Source organism: Schistocerca gregaria, chromosome 4 (assembly GCF_023897955.1).
Source record: "Schistocerca gregaria isolate iqSchGreg1 chromosome 4, iqSchGreg1.2, whole genome shotgun sequence".
Classification (NCBI taxonomy): domain Eukaryota; kingdom Metazoa; phylum Arthropoda; class Insecta; order Orthoptera; family Acrididae; genus Schistocerca; species Schistocerca gregaria.
The window spans coordinates 308,935,585-308,951,176 of record NC_064923.1 but is presented as its reverse complement, the minus strand read 5'-3'; the positions used below and the strand labels follow the sequence as shown (position 1 = coordinate 308,951,176).

Below are 15,592 nucleotides of genomic sequence, written 5' to 3'. Positions count from 1 at the left end.
GTGTAGAAGATATTGACCATTCCTCCTGAGTAACCCCGTTTAGACAGTTTCTTACTGTATTACTTGTCTTACTGCGTTAAACGTAGCATTATACCTGTTAATGCTTAGATTAAATTTCTTGATTCTGTCAATAATGATATAAAATTTTGAAAATCAAATATTTGGTGGCCCTGGAAGCCTTTAGCTAGGCAACCTGTAACTATAAATGGGTAACCTTGCACATATTACTCATTTAGGAATATAGGTGACACGGTGGTGGGCACCACAAGACATTTGGCTTTTTATTTTGAAACATTTTTCAGGAAATGAACCATTCCCTTGTCACTATACCCCTACATATTATAAAAATGTGTGTGTGTGTGTGTGTGTGTGTGTGTGTGTGTGTGTGTGTGTGTGTGTGTGTGTGTTCATTCAATTACTTCTCCCAAACCACTGGAGCGATTTTAACCAAACTTGATACACATGTGCCTTATTGTCAGATAACAGTCGCTGTGAAGGTAAGAGTTACCTACTTATTATAATTTCGGAAGTATAACGTTATAAATACTGAGATGCGTGGAAAATTGCTGCATGATGCATGACGTTTAAATTTATAATTTCTTAGGTTCTAACTCTATTCGCAGCATATTTCGTTGACTGTATTCACATAATGACGCTGAATGTACCTGCACAAATACATCATTATACAACACATAGTTCAAGAGATAATAATAATAATTATAATTATAATTTTATTGTCTTTAAGCCATTACAGCAATAGACAAAGTCATACACATAATACAATACGGTACATGCTATAAAAGAACAGAATTGATATTAACATTACAGTTTAATATCACAGGTGATGAAATCCTTTATATTGTAGAATGGGTTTATAACTAACCGGTCATAAAGTGTTTGTTTGTATTGTTGCTCTGATAAATTTTGTATAGCTTGTGGAAGTTTGTTAAATAATTTGTGGCCTGTAAGTTCATAACTGTTAACTGATTTTGACAGTCTGGGGTAGGGCGTATAGATACAGCTGTTTGTCCTAGTGTTGTAACAATGTATATTTGCCCTGCGTTTTACTGAGGTAAGTTCTTTTTTGTGTAGATTAAAACATAATAAATATACAGATTTATTACTGTCATGATTTTTTGTTGAGTAAACAGAGGTTTACAATGAGCCTTGTATGGTGAGCCTGTAATTATCCTAATAGCTTTCTTTTGCAGCAATAGTATATCATGCACACAAGTGGAGTTTCCCCATATGGAGTTAACCAATATGACGTCATAAACGCAGAGATGCGTTAAAAATGCAGCATCATGCATGAAGTTTTAATACATTTATTTTTTACTACTAAGACGCCTCTACAGTAAAGTCAACTTAAAGAAATTTTTCGACACCTGCCAGAGATTTTGACAGCTTAAAACTGCGAAGCGCGAACGCTGTAGGCGAAAACATAGCCGTCTATAGAGCTCTGAAGAGGCGTTGCCAGAGAGACGTTTACAAAATCGCGTTGTTAGACACGCGAAGCAGCTAACTTACACATCTGTGCATTCTATATATTTCTTTGTATGACTGTTTCATACTTTAAAAGCTGTTTTAACGAATAGGTGGAAATTAATTTTTTTTCAATGTTTCTTTACAAAGACGTTTCATTTTTTGTTTCCGTTTCTAATAGAAAAGTGGGAATATGTTTACCCGGGCAGTGCCGGTTTGTCAGTCCAACACCGGTCGTAGTGAAAACAGAATCAGCCGGCTATCCCTGTATACGGGGAGGGAAGAAGAGACGGGAGGAGGGAGAGAGAGAGAGAGAGAGAGAGAGAGAGAGAGAACGATGTACCTTCTGAAAACTGCAGAGCTGTTCCTTACCTCAGAGGCAAACCAGCTCGGCATTTCATAAACCACTGCTATACAAAACCCGCTTCTGATCATTTTTTAAAACTCAGAGTGTGTGTACTATTTAAGGTTTTCACGTGAATGGTTCCAGCCGTTGCGTCAGACGCAACGCCGTAGATCTGTTGAGATTATGTATGTAACTGTTGACAAATCTTACATGTATAAAACAGCAAAATTAACAGACTGACGTGACTAGTGATGTTGCAACTAAGAAATGCGCACGGTACTCACTAAATTCCTACACAATCACTGAACAGAAAACGTGACCCTGAACGAAAATAAGTTGATTATGAACGCATCGAGCCTTGTTTGTAAACAGGCAGCAGCGGTCGACATTCCCGGGCAACAGCCAACCAGACACATCAGGCTGCAATTCTTCGCCCGCAGAAGCTTGCCGTGGCGGCCTGTAGCAACACAAAAGTGTCAGCTGCTGACAGCCAGCTGGCGGGTGCTTTCCTGTCATCAATAGACGAGTTATGCGCGTCTGCAACTGAAGCCTCACACTCACAAACATGGTTTATTCAGATGTTCGCTGCTACACTCCTGTCGTCGGCTTTTTGCCGCGGATGGATCGTAAAATTGCCAGTACGGCGTATTACATGCAACGATGTCAAGAAAACAACTGTCTCTTTATTCACACGGTACGTCATCTCAAGTTGATTCCATATTTCTACAGGTCCAGAAGGGCTTTTTTGACATCACTCCTCGTAATGAAATTGTGTGCCTGCAGTGTAGCGGCTCAGTTGCGCGGCTGGGTTTTAGATCTACTGTCATAAAGACTGCAGTTCGTTGCAAGTGACGAGAAGTCATCAAGAAACCGAAATGATGTCCAGGTTTTCTCGAGGATGTGTTATAGAACCTTTGTTGTTTTTAACCTATAAAAATAATTTGAGAGAGAATCTGAGAAACTCTCTTAGATTGTTTGCAGATGGTGCTGTCGTTTACCATCTGGTAAAGTCAGGCGGTGAAATTGAATTGCGAAATAATTTAGACTAGATATATGCATGATGCGAAAAATACGTCCCTAAACTACAAAAATGGCTCTGAGGGCTATGGGACTCAACATCTGAGGTCATCAGTCCCCTAGGCTTAGAACTACGTTAACCTAACTAACCTAAGGACATCACACACAACCATGCCCGAGGCAGGATTCGAACCGGCGACCGTAGCAGCCTCGTGGTCCCGGACTGAAGCGCCTAGAACCGCTCGGCCACCACGGCTGGCTCCCTAAACTACAGCAGATGTTAGATCCTCCATATGAATACCACAACAGTTTGGTTAAATTTCGGTTAGACGATAAATCGCACATTTTTATAGGTTGTCGATTTAACTAAACACCTAGGGATTATAATTGCTACCAACTTTAATTGGGACCATCATACATAAGGACGACCGAAAGCTTTTTATTGATAGAAGACGAACAAATCTGCTAAAGGGACTGCCTACACTACGCTTGTCTGCACGGAGCAAAACGATAAAGAACAATGAAGGGCATCTCGTTTTGTACTTCACGAAAAACGGAGAAAGGAAGATAAATCGGAGCTCCTCGTGCTTTTCGAGGGTAGAGCGGTCGAGACGGTGGCTCCATGAAATCTCTGCCAAACACTGGCGTGTGAATTACAGAGTAATCATGTAGAAGTAGACGAAAAATTTGATTGGGTCAGGAGGACGATCAGCTCATTCTGATGGGTTAAATTCGTGCCGTGTCTGTCAAATACCGATGGATATTCAGACACTCAGTGTTAAAGTGCTTCAGCATCAGCAGGAGGCTCTAAGTCTTCGAGTCGTATCGTACACACGCTCAGCTCTCACATATCAGTGTGTACAAACCACGCGAAGGACTCCGCAGTAGTATTCGCGGAAATACGATGATTTTCCCCGTGGTGGATGCTTACAATTGGTCGATAGACAAGCAGTTACTTGATCAATACAAACCGGATGCCATGAATTACAGTTTGAAGAGGGAAAATCACGCAGTTAAACGCGAATTGTAGATCTATAGATAGCTTAACAAACGCAAAAGTTCTAGGAATCATTTCTGATTGTCAGCTGAAGTGGCGTGAAGACGCAGATACTTACAAATAGAACATTATCAGCGTGTTACGCCCTTTAAGACTCTGTGTTCGGTCTGTAACAGACATTGACTTTCGGTTACATGCTGTTTGTACATACAGTCAGACATTAGCTCTGTAGTTGTTTTCTGAATGACACAGGCACTAAATATGAACACAGTTTTCAAATTAAATAAAAGAGCCGTAGGAACCATAAACAAAGATAGTTATCGGGATCATTGGAAGGACCTGTTCTCAACATTTTGGATTTTGAATACAACCTGTGAGTACAATTACCAATCAGTTAGGCAAATTAAAAAAAAATAATTGGCAACTATTGTACCAATAGCTCGGTTCAGATTACGGAAAAGTACTGGACTTTTCCATGAAAGAATTAATGGAAGACTCACAGCAGCACTTTCTCCAAAGAATAAAATTTAGACAATAAATTACCAAAGGAGATTATAGAGATAAATAAAACAAAATTAAAAGACAGTTAAAAGATGTGTGTTAAGTGATGAAGAATTACGTACATAATACAAAGGAGGGATATGGTGAAAATGTAACACGGGTGGATAGGAATAAAACACCTCTGTAAAGTCCCAACACACCTTAGCACCATAGTCTTTCTCTGAAAAACCTTACAGTAGAGTTCTGCTATGGATAACAATGACAGCTTACACAAATTCTGAGCTCAAAACGTCACTCGTTATGGAGGAATGCTGATTCAGTTATTCAGACAAGCAAAAGGGAAGTTCTGGCACACAAAATCGAAGCTATGCATGATATTCATGGTCCTGACGTCAAATGATAGTAGCACCAGTCTTTTTTAATTTTTCTATTTATTTTACATTAGGAAATAACTTGTTCGGAAGAATTGATCGAGGTAGTATTGTGCTCTAGAGATAAACCCGTTGGTAGGTTACGCAGTTTTTTTACAGATTGGCCTTGTGTTACGGAGGCTCTGATCTCCATCCGAGCATCCTGATTTAGGTTTTTCTTAAGGCGAATTCTTGGATGTTTTTTATCCTTAAACTGTATTACCGAATCTCCAACATCCTTGCAAATATGATCCATAAATTAATATAACTATTACTATTGCTACTTCTTCTACTACTACTATTACTACTACTACTACTAGTATTGCTATTATCAACGTTGGACGTCTACAGGATAAAGCAGAAAGACTTGGACAGTATTTCTACCTGAAGTACACCACTGGCCATTGAAACTGCTACACCAAGAAGAAATGCAGATGATACAGATGATAAACGGGTATTCATTGTACAAATATATTATACTAGAACTGACATGTGATAACATTTTCACGCAATTTGGGTGCATTGATCCTGAGAAATCCGTACTCAGAACAACCACCTCTGGCGGTAATAACGACCTTGATACGCCTCGGCATTGAGTCAAACAGAGCTTGGATGGCGTGTACAGGTACAGCTGCCCATGTAGCTTCAACACAATACCACAGTTCATCAAGAGTAGTGATTGGCGTATTGTGACGAGCCAGTTGCTCGGCCACCATTGACCACACCTTTACAATTGGTGAGAGCTCTAGAGAATGTGCTGGCCAGGGCAGCAGTCGATCATTTTCTGTATCCAGAAAGGATTGCAACATGCGGTCGTGCATTATCCTGCTGAAATGTAGGGTTTCGCAGGGATCGAATAAAGGTTAGAACCACGGGTCATAACACATCGGAAAAGTAACGTCCACTGTCCAAAGTGCCGTCAATGCGAACAAGAGGTGGCCAAGACGTGTAACCATTGGCACCGCATACCATTACGCCGGGTGATAAGCCAGTATGGCGATGACGAATACACGCTTCCAATGTGCGTTCACCGCGATGTCGCTAAACACGGAAGCGACCATCATGATGCTGTAAACAGAACCACGATTCATCGGAAAAAATGACGTTTTATCATTCGTGCACCCAGGTTCGTCGTTGAGTACACCATCGCAGGCGCTCCTCTCTGGGATGCTGCGTCAAGAGTAACCGTAGCCATGGTCTCCGAGCTGATAGTCTATGCTGCTGCAAACGTCGTCGAACTGTTCGTGCAGATGGTTGTTGTCTTGCAAATGTCCCCATCTGTTGACTCAGGGATCGAGACGTGGCTGCACTATCCGTTACAGCTATGAGGATAAGATGCCTGTCATCTCGACCACGAGGCCGTTGGGATCCAGCAAGGCGTTCCGTATTACCCCCCTGAACCCACCGACTCCATATTCTACTAACGGTCATTGGATCTCGACCAACGCGAGCAGCAATGTCGCGATACGGTTAACCGCAATCGCGATAGGCTACAAACCGACCTTTATCAAAGTCGGAAACGTGATGGTACGCATTGCTCATCCTTGCACGAGGCATCACAACAACGTTTCACCAGCCAACGCCGGTCAACTGCGGTTAGTGTATGAGAAATCCGTTGGGAACTTTCCTCATGTCAGCACGTTGTACGTGTCGCCACCGGCGCTAAGCTTGGGTGAATGCTCTGAAAAGCTAATCATATCACAGCATCTTCTTCCTGTCGGTTAAATTTCGCGTCTGTAGCACGTCATCTTCGTGGTGTAGCAATTTTAATGGCCAGTAGTGTACTTTATGGGACCTCTGTAAACGCGGATAATTGCAAATCAGGCGATGGTAAGGGAATTAGATAAGGGAACGAGACACTACAATTACGTGATGACTGTCATCAACCCTTTGAGTACCAGTGCTTTCTTCCTAAAACCACAATTTTATAATGTTATTGACGTACCAGAGCTTCCAGTATGTAACCACTGATGCTGCTGCAAGACGGAGACATCTGATGGTACAGTTCTGGGAATGTAGTGCATTGTAGCAGTTACTTAAAAGCATCCAACGCATGAGTCAGCGCGGATGTTACGCTACGTGACTGTAGGAGAAAGTGACATGCTGATTTTTTATAACGATCATACTGAGGGGACCAATAAAAGTGAAAATAAGTATACCCGGAGCTGTTATAACGTCAATTAGAGCTTGCACTACAGCTTTTATGAGTGGTAGTATATAGTTTTGATACAAAATTTATTAAATTTTAGGTCCACTTTTGCTTGTTATGTAAAACTGCATTTTGTTTCAGGTACTACTGGTTCATGTCAGTTTGGGGATGTGGAATTGTATCGAGGAAAAAATAACTTTGTTTTCAAATATGTTACATGAAATGTAGGGCGGTTACAAACTGCGTATCCTAGAGGATCCAAAGCGAAACCACCTTCTTAAAATAATGGACTGCTTTCTTTTTGGCATTTTTTTGTATTCATTGCTTACTATGATAATAAAAGTTACATTAGTAAAAATTTCAAAATTATATTTATTTTCGTGTAGTCGGGAATCAAAGGGTTATGTGGTCGAAGTAGAGACTATATAAGATTCAGACTGGCTGCAGCAAGATAAATGGAAATGTTATGAACTCTTCTTCTTAAGGTATTTGCATGGAGTGTAGTCTTATACGGAAGTCAAACATAAGCTATAAACAGGTCAAACAAGAAGAGGATAGAAGCTTTTGAACCATAATGCTACATAAGTATGCTATAGATTCGATGGGTAGATCGAGTAATTGATGAGAAAGAACTGAATCGAATTGAGGAAAGAAGAAATTTATGGCATTACTTGACTAAGAGAAGGGCTTGGTTGATAAGACACATCCCAATACACTAAGGAACAAATATAGTAATGCAGAGAAGAATGGAGACAAAAAACTATAGAGGAAGAACAAGGTCTGAATGTGGTACGCAGATTGAAATGGATGGAGGCTGCACTAGTTACGCAGACATGAGGAGACTTAACACACGACACTAGCGTGGAGGGCTGCATCAGACCAGTCTTTGGACTGCAGACCGCAACAACAAGTAGCGGATAGCCGGGCCAAAATGGCCAGCCGAAGGTATACCCATTTTTTAGACTGAGTAGCAGTGACGGAAATATATAGAAATCAGTGATTATAATTACAGTTACTGAAGTAGAATGTCGAATAGTTTTAGCACCTTAGGATCAAATTGAGAACTTTAAACAGTTCAATTCTTACAAAGCGACAAAACAGTAATTTTCCGCAACATCAGCGGGCAAAGTGGCCGCTTAGCTTTAAACTCAAAAATAAGGGATAAGGAACTGTTTTAACAAAGAACTAAATATATTTTATTGTGATAGAGGTAAAATTTAAACGTGTTCCTGAAACCCTGTATAGAGTTCGTGAGCCTCGAGGGAACACAATTCGTACTTAATCTACTGGTCTTCTTGCATTGAATTTGAACTTTTTCTTCGCTGAGCTCCACCCCCTATTTTCATCGTTGTCGTCAGGGAGAGGTCTTCTAGGGTTGGGGTTCCTGATTTTCGCAGTTTGCTTCTACCTTTCTTCTCGTCGGATGCTATCCGTTTTTGCTATAGGAAACGCCGCTATATGTAACGCAGGTGCGTTGGAAGCAAAGAGCTGTAATTGAGTTTCTTTTGGCGGAAAATCAGAACATCGCAGATATTCATAGACGCTGGTAGAATGTCTACGGAGACTGGGCAGTGAACAAAAGCACGGCGAGCCGGTGGGCGAGGCGTCTGTAGTCATCAGAACAAGGTCGAGAAAAGCTGGTTGGTTCCCCGCTTGCTGGCTGGTCACACACACCTGCAAGTTCTGCAGTATTGGAACGTGCGGACACTCACATTTGGGGAGATCGATGGATCACAATAAAACACTTCGCAGCCCAGCTAGACGTCTCTGTTGGTAATGTTGATACATTCGCCCACCAATTAGAATAGTCAAAGATTTGTGCCAGCTTGGTTTCTCATCGTCTAACAGAAGAGCATAAAGAGCAACGAAGTAGCACCTGTGCGGAGTTGCTTTCCCGATTAGAGGCTAATGGTGACAATTTTTTGTCGAACATCGCCACGGGCGATGAAACACGAGTTCATCACCTCGAACCGGAAACAAAACTTCAGATGCATGGAGTGGCACGACAACATCTCTTCTCCGAAGAAAAAGTTCACAGCCGCACCCTCAGCCGTTGAAGTCATGGCGACGGCCTTCAAGGACTCTGGAGGGATCCTCCGTCATGGTGCAACGATCAGCTCTGAAGTGTATTGTGCTACCTTCAGGAAATTGAATAAACGATTTCAGCGTGTTCATTGCCACGAAAATGAACTTCTCCACGACAACGCGAGGACCCACACAAGTCTGCGCACCCGATAGGAGCTCAAAAAACTTCATTGGACTGTTCTTCCTCATCCATCCTGCAACCCGAATCTCGCACATACTGACTTCCGTCTGTTTGGCCCAATGAAGGATGTACTCAGCTGGAAGCGGTATTTGAAGGCTATTGATGCAGAGTGGTACCCTGTGGCCATTCAGGTACTTCCGGTAAGGTTGCGTCAGGCCGTCGTATAGAACGGAGATTATATTAAAAAATAGGTTTTTTTTTAGCCAAAACAGTGGAATACTGAATAAAACCAAGCTGCTCTTGGAAGAAACATACTGAGCACCCCTCGTAAAATCCGTAACAATGATTATAACTCCGAGGATCGGCACAGCAGACAGATTAGATTTCTCGGATTGACAGGGCCCTCAATAGAGAGTAAACTGAGGCATAGCCCGAGCGACGCATGCACCTCAAAGCCTCTGCGCTAATTGCTATTTTGCCCGCCATGGTCACTTAGCCCGCCTGTCCCAAAGATACAGGTATGCAAGAGACACCTTATGTCGCATGCAGTGAATACACTTTAATGTGGAGCACAGAGAGGAATCGGGCTGCTGGCTAGGCGGGAAGACCGGTATTACACTATCAAATTTCTTTGTCAAAGATTTGATCAAAGATGTGATCAAATATTCCGTCAAATATATTTGACAAATATCTTTGACGTAGCGCTAGAAGGGGTATTACACTGTCATCAAATTTTTCGTCTAAGTTCAAGATGGCTGACAACAACTTGTTATTAACCTCAGCAGTTGCACGTACCGCAATTGCATGCGGAAAAGAAGTGGGGGGGAAAAAGGAACTATACATACGAGGTTGACAGTCTTAAATTCCTGGAATTACAACTTGATAATAAATTCAGTTAGGAGGAGCACACCACAGAACTGCAGAAACGCTTTAACAAATCTGTATTTGCAATTCGAATGTTAGCAGACATAGGCAAGATAAAAATGAAAAAGCTTGCATACTTTGCCTACTTTCATTCCATAATGTCATATGGAATAATATTTTTGGGTAACTCTTTGAGTCACACAAAAGTTTTCAGAGTCCAAAAGCGTGTAATACGTATTATTTGTGAAGTAAATTCACGGACGCCCTGCAGAAACCTCTTCAAAGAACTGGGTATACTAATACTGCCTCTCAGTATATTTACTCCTTAGTGAAATTTGTCCTAAATAATATATCTCTTTTTTTCCAACAAACAACTCAGTTCATACATACAATACCACGAACAAAAATGATCTGCACAAGGACTTAAAAGCACTTACCTTAGTTCGAAAAGGGGTCCACTACTCTTATCTTCAATAATTTGCCAGCAAACACAAAAAAATTTAGTTTCAAATAAAGATCAGTTTAAAAGGAGCCTGAAAGACGTACTAGTGGCCAACTCGTTCTACTACATTGACGAAATTTTTAATAGAAACAAATGATGTGTTGTATTTGTTCATACTGTTAGTATTGTTATTTCAGCTTTAAAAAAATTGACATGTTCCACAGCCACGAGGATCTCCTCAGCACGGATCTATGGAACGAAAAACTAATCTAATCTGGGTGAAGCCGTGGGTTTTACGACGACACGATAAAAGCATTCAACAAAACTTGTTACGTGAGCTTACAGTGGAAGACGTCAAGTCGTACATCAAGCACTTAAGAATGGATGAGCATGCATTTCTGTATGTGCTCAGTGAAGTGTGTCCTCATATCACAAAGCACAATATTCACTTAAGAACTGCTACATCTTCAGAAGACAGGCTCACTGTAACACTCCGATTCGTTGCTACAGGAGAGGGTTATGTTAGGTTAGGTTAGGTCAGGTCAGGTCTCCAACCTTCTTAATCTATTTTTGTATTCAGGGTGCCTCACGTTCTAAAGCGCCCCATCAGCTTCGTATATCTCTATTAATTTTGTAGTTGTCGGCACACACCAATTGTATTTACCGTCAATGTTTATAAAAACACTACAGACGACAGAACGCTGTAGCGATGCTAGCGCTCCATGTGGTAACATGTCACATTGCAGCGAACAGAAGACAAACGATTTCTTTGATCAAATCTACAGCGAAGCCCTAGATTTGATCAAACATTGGACGACATTTGACAAAGTTCCTATTACACCATCAAATATCTTTGACAAAGATTTTTGACAAAGAAATTTGATAGTGTAATTCCGGCCGAACCCCGAGGAACAGGCTTGCCACCTGTGGTGGCGCAAGCAGCCCACAACCGCTCGAGGCGTCGCGGCGCTGTGCTGTGATGACACTCCTGCGTCCCCCCGCCCCCTCCCTACCCCCATGCAGGGCCTGCTGGCCACACTCAACTGCAGCGGCGCGCTGGGCCGCCACAAATACCCGGCAGTGCTTCGCGCGCCGCCACACGACACGCACTGAGCACGTAGAAGACGCCCGAGACGCCACCAATGGCCGACTTCTTCGTCAAGGCAAGTTCAGTGTCGCTCGCACCCCTCCGCCTGTGTCGACACGTACTCCCGGGAGCGAATAACAGAGACATTTTTTCTTCACATCCGCCTTATGTTTTCGGCTCTAAGACTACGAAAGCGTACCAAGATGTCGCTATGCTGCCCTGCATTTTAAACTTGAAGTCTCTTTCAGAGTTTTCTTTCCACGCAATGACGTACGAGGCGAATGTGCCTTTTTCTGCGTTTGAAAGCGACGTACTTTTTGTTTGATTTCTTTTTCTTCTTTGAAGCTTATGAAAATGAATCTTCATGTAATTACAACATTTCGGTAGCTCCTCAACCTTTTCCATATGCCGCTGTCTGTTGAAGCAAAGCAAAGTTAGGTTTGACAATCGTGTAGAATTTTTTAAACGACATCATATTCGCTCTTGACTGTAGAAATTATTTATTTCACAACTGCATTGTCGGCCTTTGGACCGTTTGCAAGTGGTACTGCAAAAGCTAAAGGAATACAAAAATTAAGCACAGAGTATTTGTACATTAAAAAACTACACAAACATGTCATGTAGACAGAGGTACATAACGAGAGTGGTGAAAATAATACATCTCTTACATTTTGCTTCAACACATATCGTACTTTAAAATCTTCCGACGCGTATACCTGTCATTGTCAAGAATAGGCCTTTTCACTATAGAAATACAGTAAAATCACACGAGTGCGAAGCTCTGTGCATCGTGAAATGATCTAAACTACATGAAATGTTACCAATATTAACATTATGCAGCGGCTGGTCCCGACGGAGGTACGAGTCCTCCCTCGGGCATGGGTATGTGTGTTTATCCTTAGGATAATTTAGGTTAAGTAGTGTGTAAGCTTAGGGACTGATGACCTTAGCAGTGAAGTCCCATAAGATTTCACACACATTTTAACATTTTTTTGAACATTATTCACGCAAAATTTACTTCAAACCAATTAACATTAGTAACATTTCACATAATTTGCATCATTTCTCGATGTACAGAACTTCGCACACCTCTGATGTTACCGTATTTCTATTTTTTACGATGACATGTACACACTGTCACAGGATTTTAAAGTCTGACATGCGCAGAAGCAAAATGTAAATGATGTATTATTTTCACCATTTTTTTTAAATGTACCACTGTCTACATATATACCAGTGCACTCCGTGCCTCATTTTTGTATTTTTTTTTGGAATACCACTTGAAAGTGACACAAATAACTTCAACAGTCAACGACGGATAAGATGTCCTTTTAGAAAAAGCATTGTAATCGTTTATTGCTTCTTTCTGTCGGCACGCCCGAGTTCTCTCTGTTTTACTGGACCGTACGACATATAGATCCTGCTTCCAGAAGCGAAATAAACTGCCCGTAATATAGACATACTCTGCGAAGCTTTTGGTTTTTTTCCGATATTTCTTCGTTCTACGTAATATGGTCTCCAGTGACTGAAGAACGTTTAAATTACGAAACGCGATATTTCTTCTCTTAACAGCAAAAAGGAACTCTTTGCTGGTATGCTGATATTTTGCGCTGTTATTTATTTAACTAGAAACAGTTTTTCAGGTTCGTAGACCGTCTTCAGGTGACAACTGAATGTCGCATCCATACATAAAATGACGTATCACTTACAGAGATACAACTGATACAGGTAAAGATTGTTTACAAGCAATTATTACATTTTTACACTATGGAAGGTATCGTTACATTGCCAACAGTTATGATAATTGTCCTAATGCTGTATAATATTTGCATTACTGGAAAGTTATTTAACGGAGGAGAAAATGAAATTGTGTTTGGTCATTTAAAACTAAGCTAGAATTCTTAGTTAAATGTTTATGGATTTCAAAAATTTTCAAATGTGTGTGAAATATTATGGGGCTTAACTGCTAAGGTCATCAGTCCCTAAGCTTACACACTACTTAACCTAAATTATCCTAAGGACAAACACACACACCCATGCCCGAAGGAAGGAGGACTCGAACCTCCGCCGAGACCAGCCGCACAGTCCATGACTGCAGCGCCCAAGACCGGTCGGCTAATTCCGCGCGGCATTATGGATTTCAAATTTAATTCTTTCTCATAAGGAAATCTCTTCTTTTCCTGATGGACAGTGGAGAGCGGTGCTTGAATTAAATGTGATAGGAGATTATCAGAACCTCCTTGGAAAGGGAGGGAAGAGAGTTAAGGTTTAGCGTCCCGTCGATGCTGAGATCACCAGAGGCGAAGTAGAAGCTCGGATTAGACAGTAATGTGGTACACAATCGGCCGCGTTATTTTCAAAGGAACCAGTCCCTCATTAGCCTTAACCCTCGATTATTAAACCCTCATAAAATTTATGATTGCAGTTGTTACCAATTCGCGATTCACGCCAATCTGGCTTTATCCGTATACGGAGTAAAACGAGACATTTGTATTTATTTTGTAAGTGACATACCAGTGGAGGCCTTATAACTGTAATTAACTGGTACACAAATTATAAATTACGACTTCGTTTGAATAAAATATGGAGTAGTAAAGTTTACGATTGTTTAGCAACAATGTAATATTTTCCACCCTTAAGTGTTCTAGGATAATCGATGTAGAGGATCTGGATGGCCGTAAAGGTATGTGAACCCCTGCCCTCACGAATGCGAAGCACCAACTTGCTCGAAGAAGCTACTTTGATCTTATTTGTATGGGTAGCATGAGCAGTGGTGTGTCTTGACAACGTTAGCGTGTTAGTCTTCTTCGTTATTTACTACTTGTCGCTGTAGATGGTGTGGAAGAGTTGATTTGTTTGTTGTTAGTCTTGTCATTCATGATTTCTGGATGTGTATCATGTGTATTTCTGGACTGTTGTCCTAGGAGGGTAAATATATTTATGCTTTCAAATGGTTCAAATGGCTCTGATCACTATGGGACTTAACATCTGCGGTCATCAGTCCCCTAGAACTTAGAACTACTTAAACCTAACTAACCTAAGGACATCACACACATCCATGCCCGAGGCAGGATTCGAACCTGTGACCGTAGCAGTCACGCGGCTCCGGACTGAGCACCTAGAACCGTTCGGCCGCTCCTTGTACTAGTGGCAGTCTTTAGTGAGTTAATTTCTGCTGCTTTGTGAACTATGTCGGAGAGTGTTATGTAGCGAAGTCCCAAAATGCTTCTGGATTAGCGTATAACATTTTCCACCCACATGTTGTTAAGTGGGCCAGTTACCACACCAGCCTTTTCCGACGGACGGATCTACATAATCTATAACACATTCTCTCACTCCATTAAATATTGCGGAGAAGTGTAAGAACACTGACGTGCAGTCTGTTGATCAGGAACTACGCTACAGGTTCTGCTCTCCAGCCAGTGCTGCGTATTATAATTATTACACTACCGGGAACTGAGTTTTCTGTACTCGTTCAAGCAGCTCTATTTGTTCACAGCGGTTCTGTAGTAGCGCGTGCTCTTTTATTCACGATGTTCTACTTTGCCGCCGGCCGGTGTGGTCGTGCGGTTCTAGGCATTTCAGTCTGGAACCGCCTGACCGCTACGGTCGCAGGTTCGAATCCTGGCGTGGATGCGTGTGATGTCCTTAGGTTAGTTAGGTTTAAGTAGCTCTAAGTTCTAGGGGACTGATGACCATAGATGATGTCCCATAGTGCTCAGAGCCATTTGAGCCATCAACTTTGCCTTTGAAGGTAACAGTATTATTGACTTTCCAAGCAGGATCTCTATGACTCATCATTAACATGTACTCTCCAATTTTCTTTGAAATTTTGTCTTCTATACGTGTAATTAGAGTCAGACAATTAGAATATCATTATATTTACCTATTTCTTTTACAGACGTCGTATACGTGTGATAAGCATCATAGATTACCAGGATCCTTTTAAATTACAATTGGCGACTTTATCTGTGGTGTCAAGAATATTCTGCATCCCTGATTGCATACAGAGAGATGCTAAACAGCCAACTCGTGCACGTACGTAGCTGTTTAAGTTCACACGTCACTCCTTTCTCTTACGTTGTCCGCTG

The 15,592-nt window shown here is 41.5% G+C and overlaps 1 protein-coding gene across 2 annotated transcripts in view; it reads left to right on the top strand.

Annotated features, from left to right (window-relative positions):
- The window catches only part of LOC126267000 (uncharacterized protein ZK1073.1), a 556,825-nt gene that overhangs the window by 398,606 nt on the left and 142,627 nt on the right, over window positions 1-15,592 (top strand). Inside the window, exon 1 of one of the 2 annotated variants that reach the window (XM_049971759.1) lies at window positions 11,387-11,577. The exons of the other annotated variant lie outside the window; for it this stretch is intronic. Within the exon in view, the coding sequence (XP_049827716.1) occupies window positions 11,557-11,577 (21 nt within the window). The 5' untranslated portion in view covers window positions 11,387-11,556. Of the gene's footprint in view, window positions 1-11,386; window positions 11,578-15,592 lie in introns of those variants that run through there. 2 annotated transcript variants of the gene reach the window in all.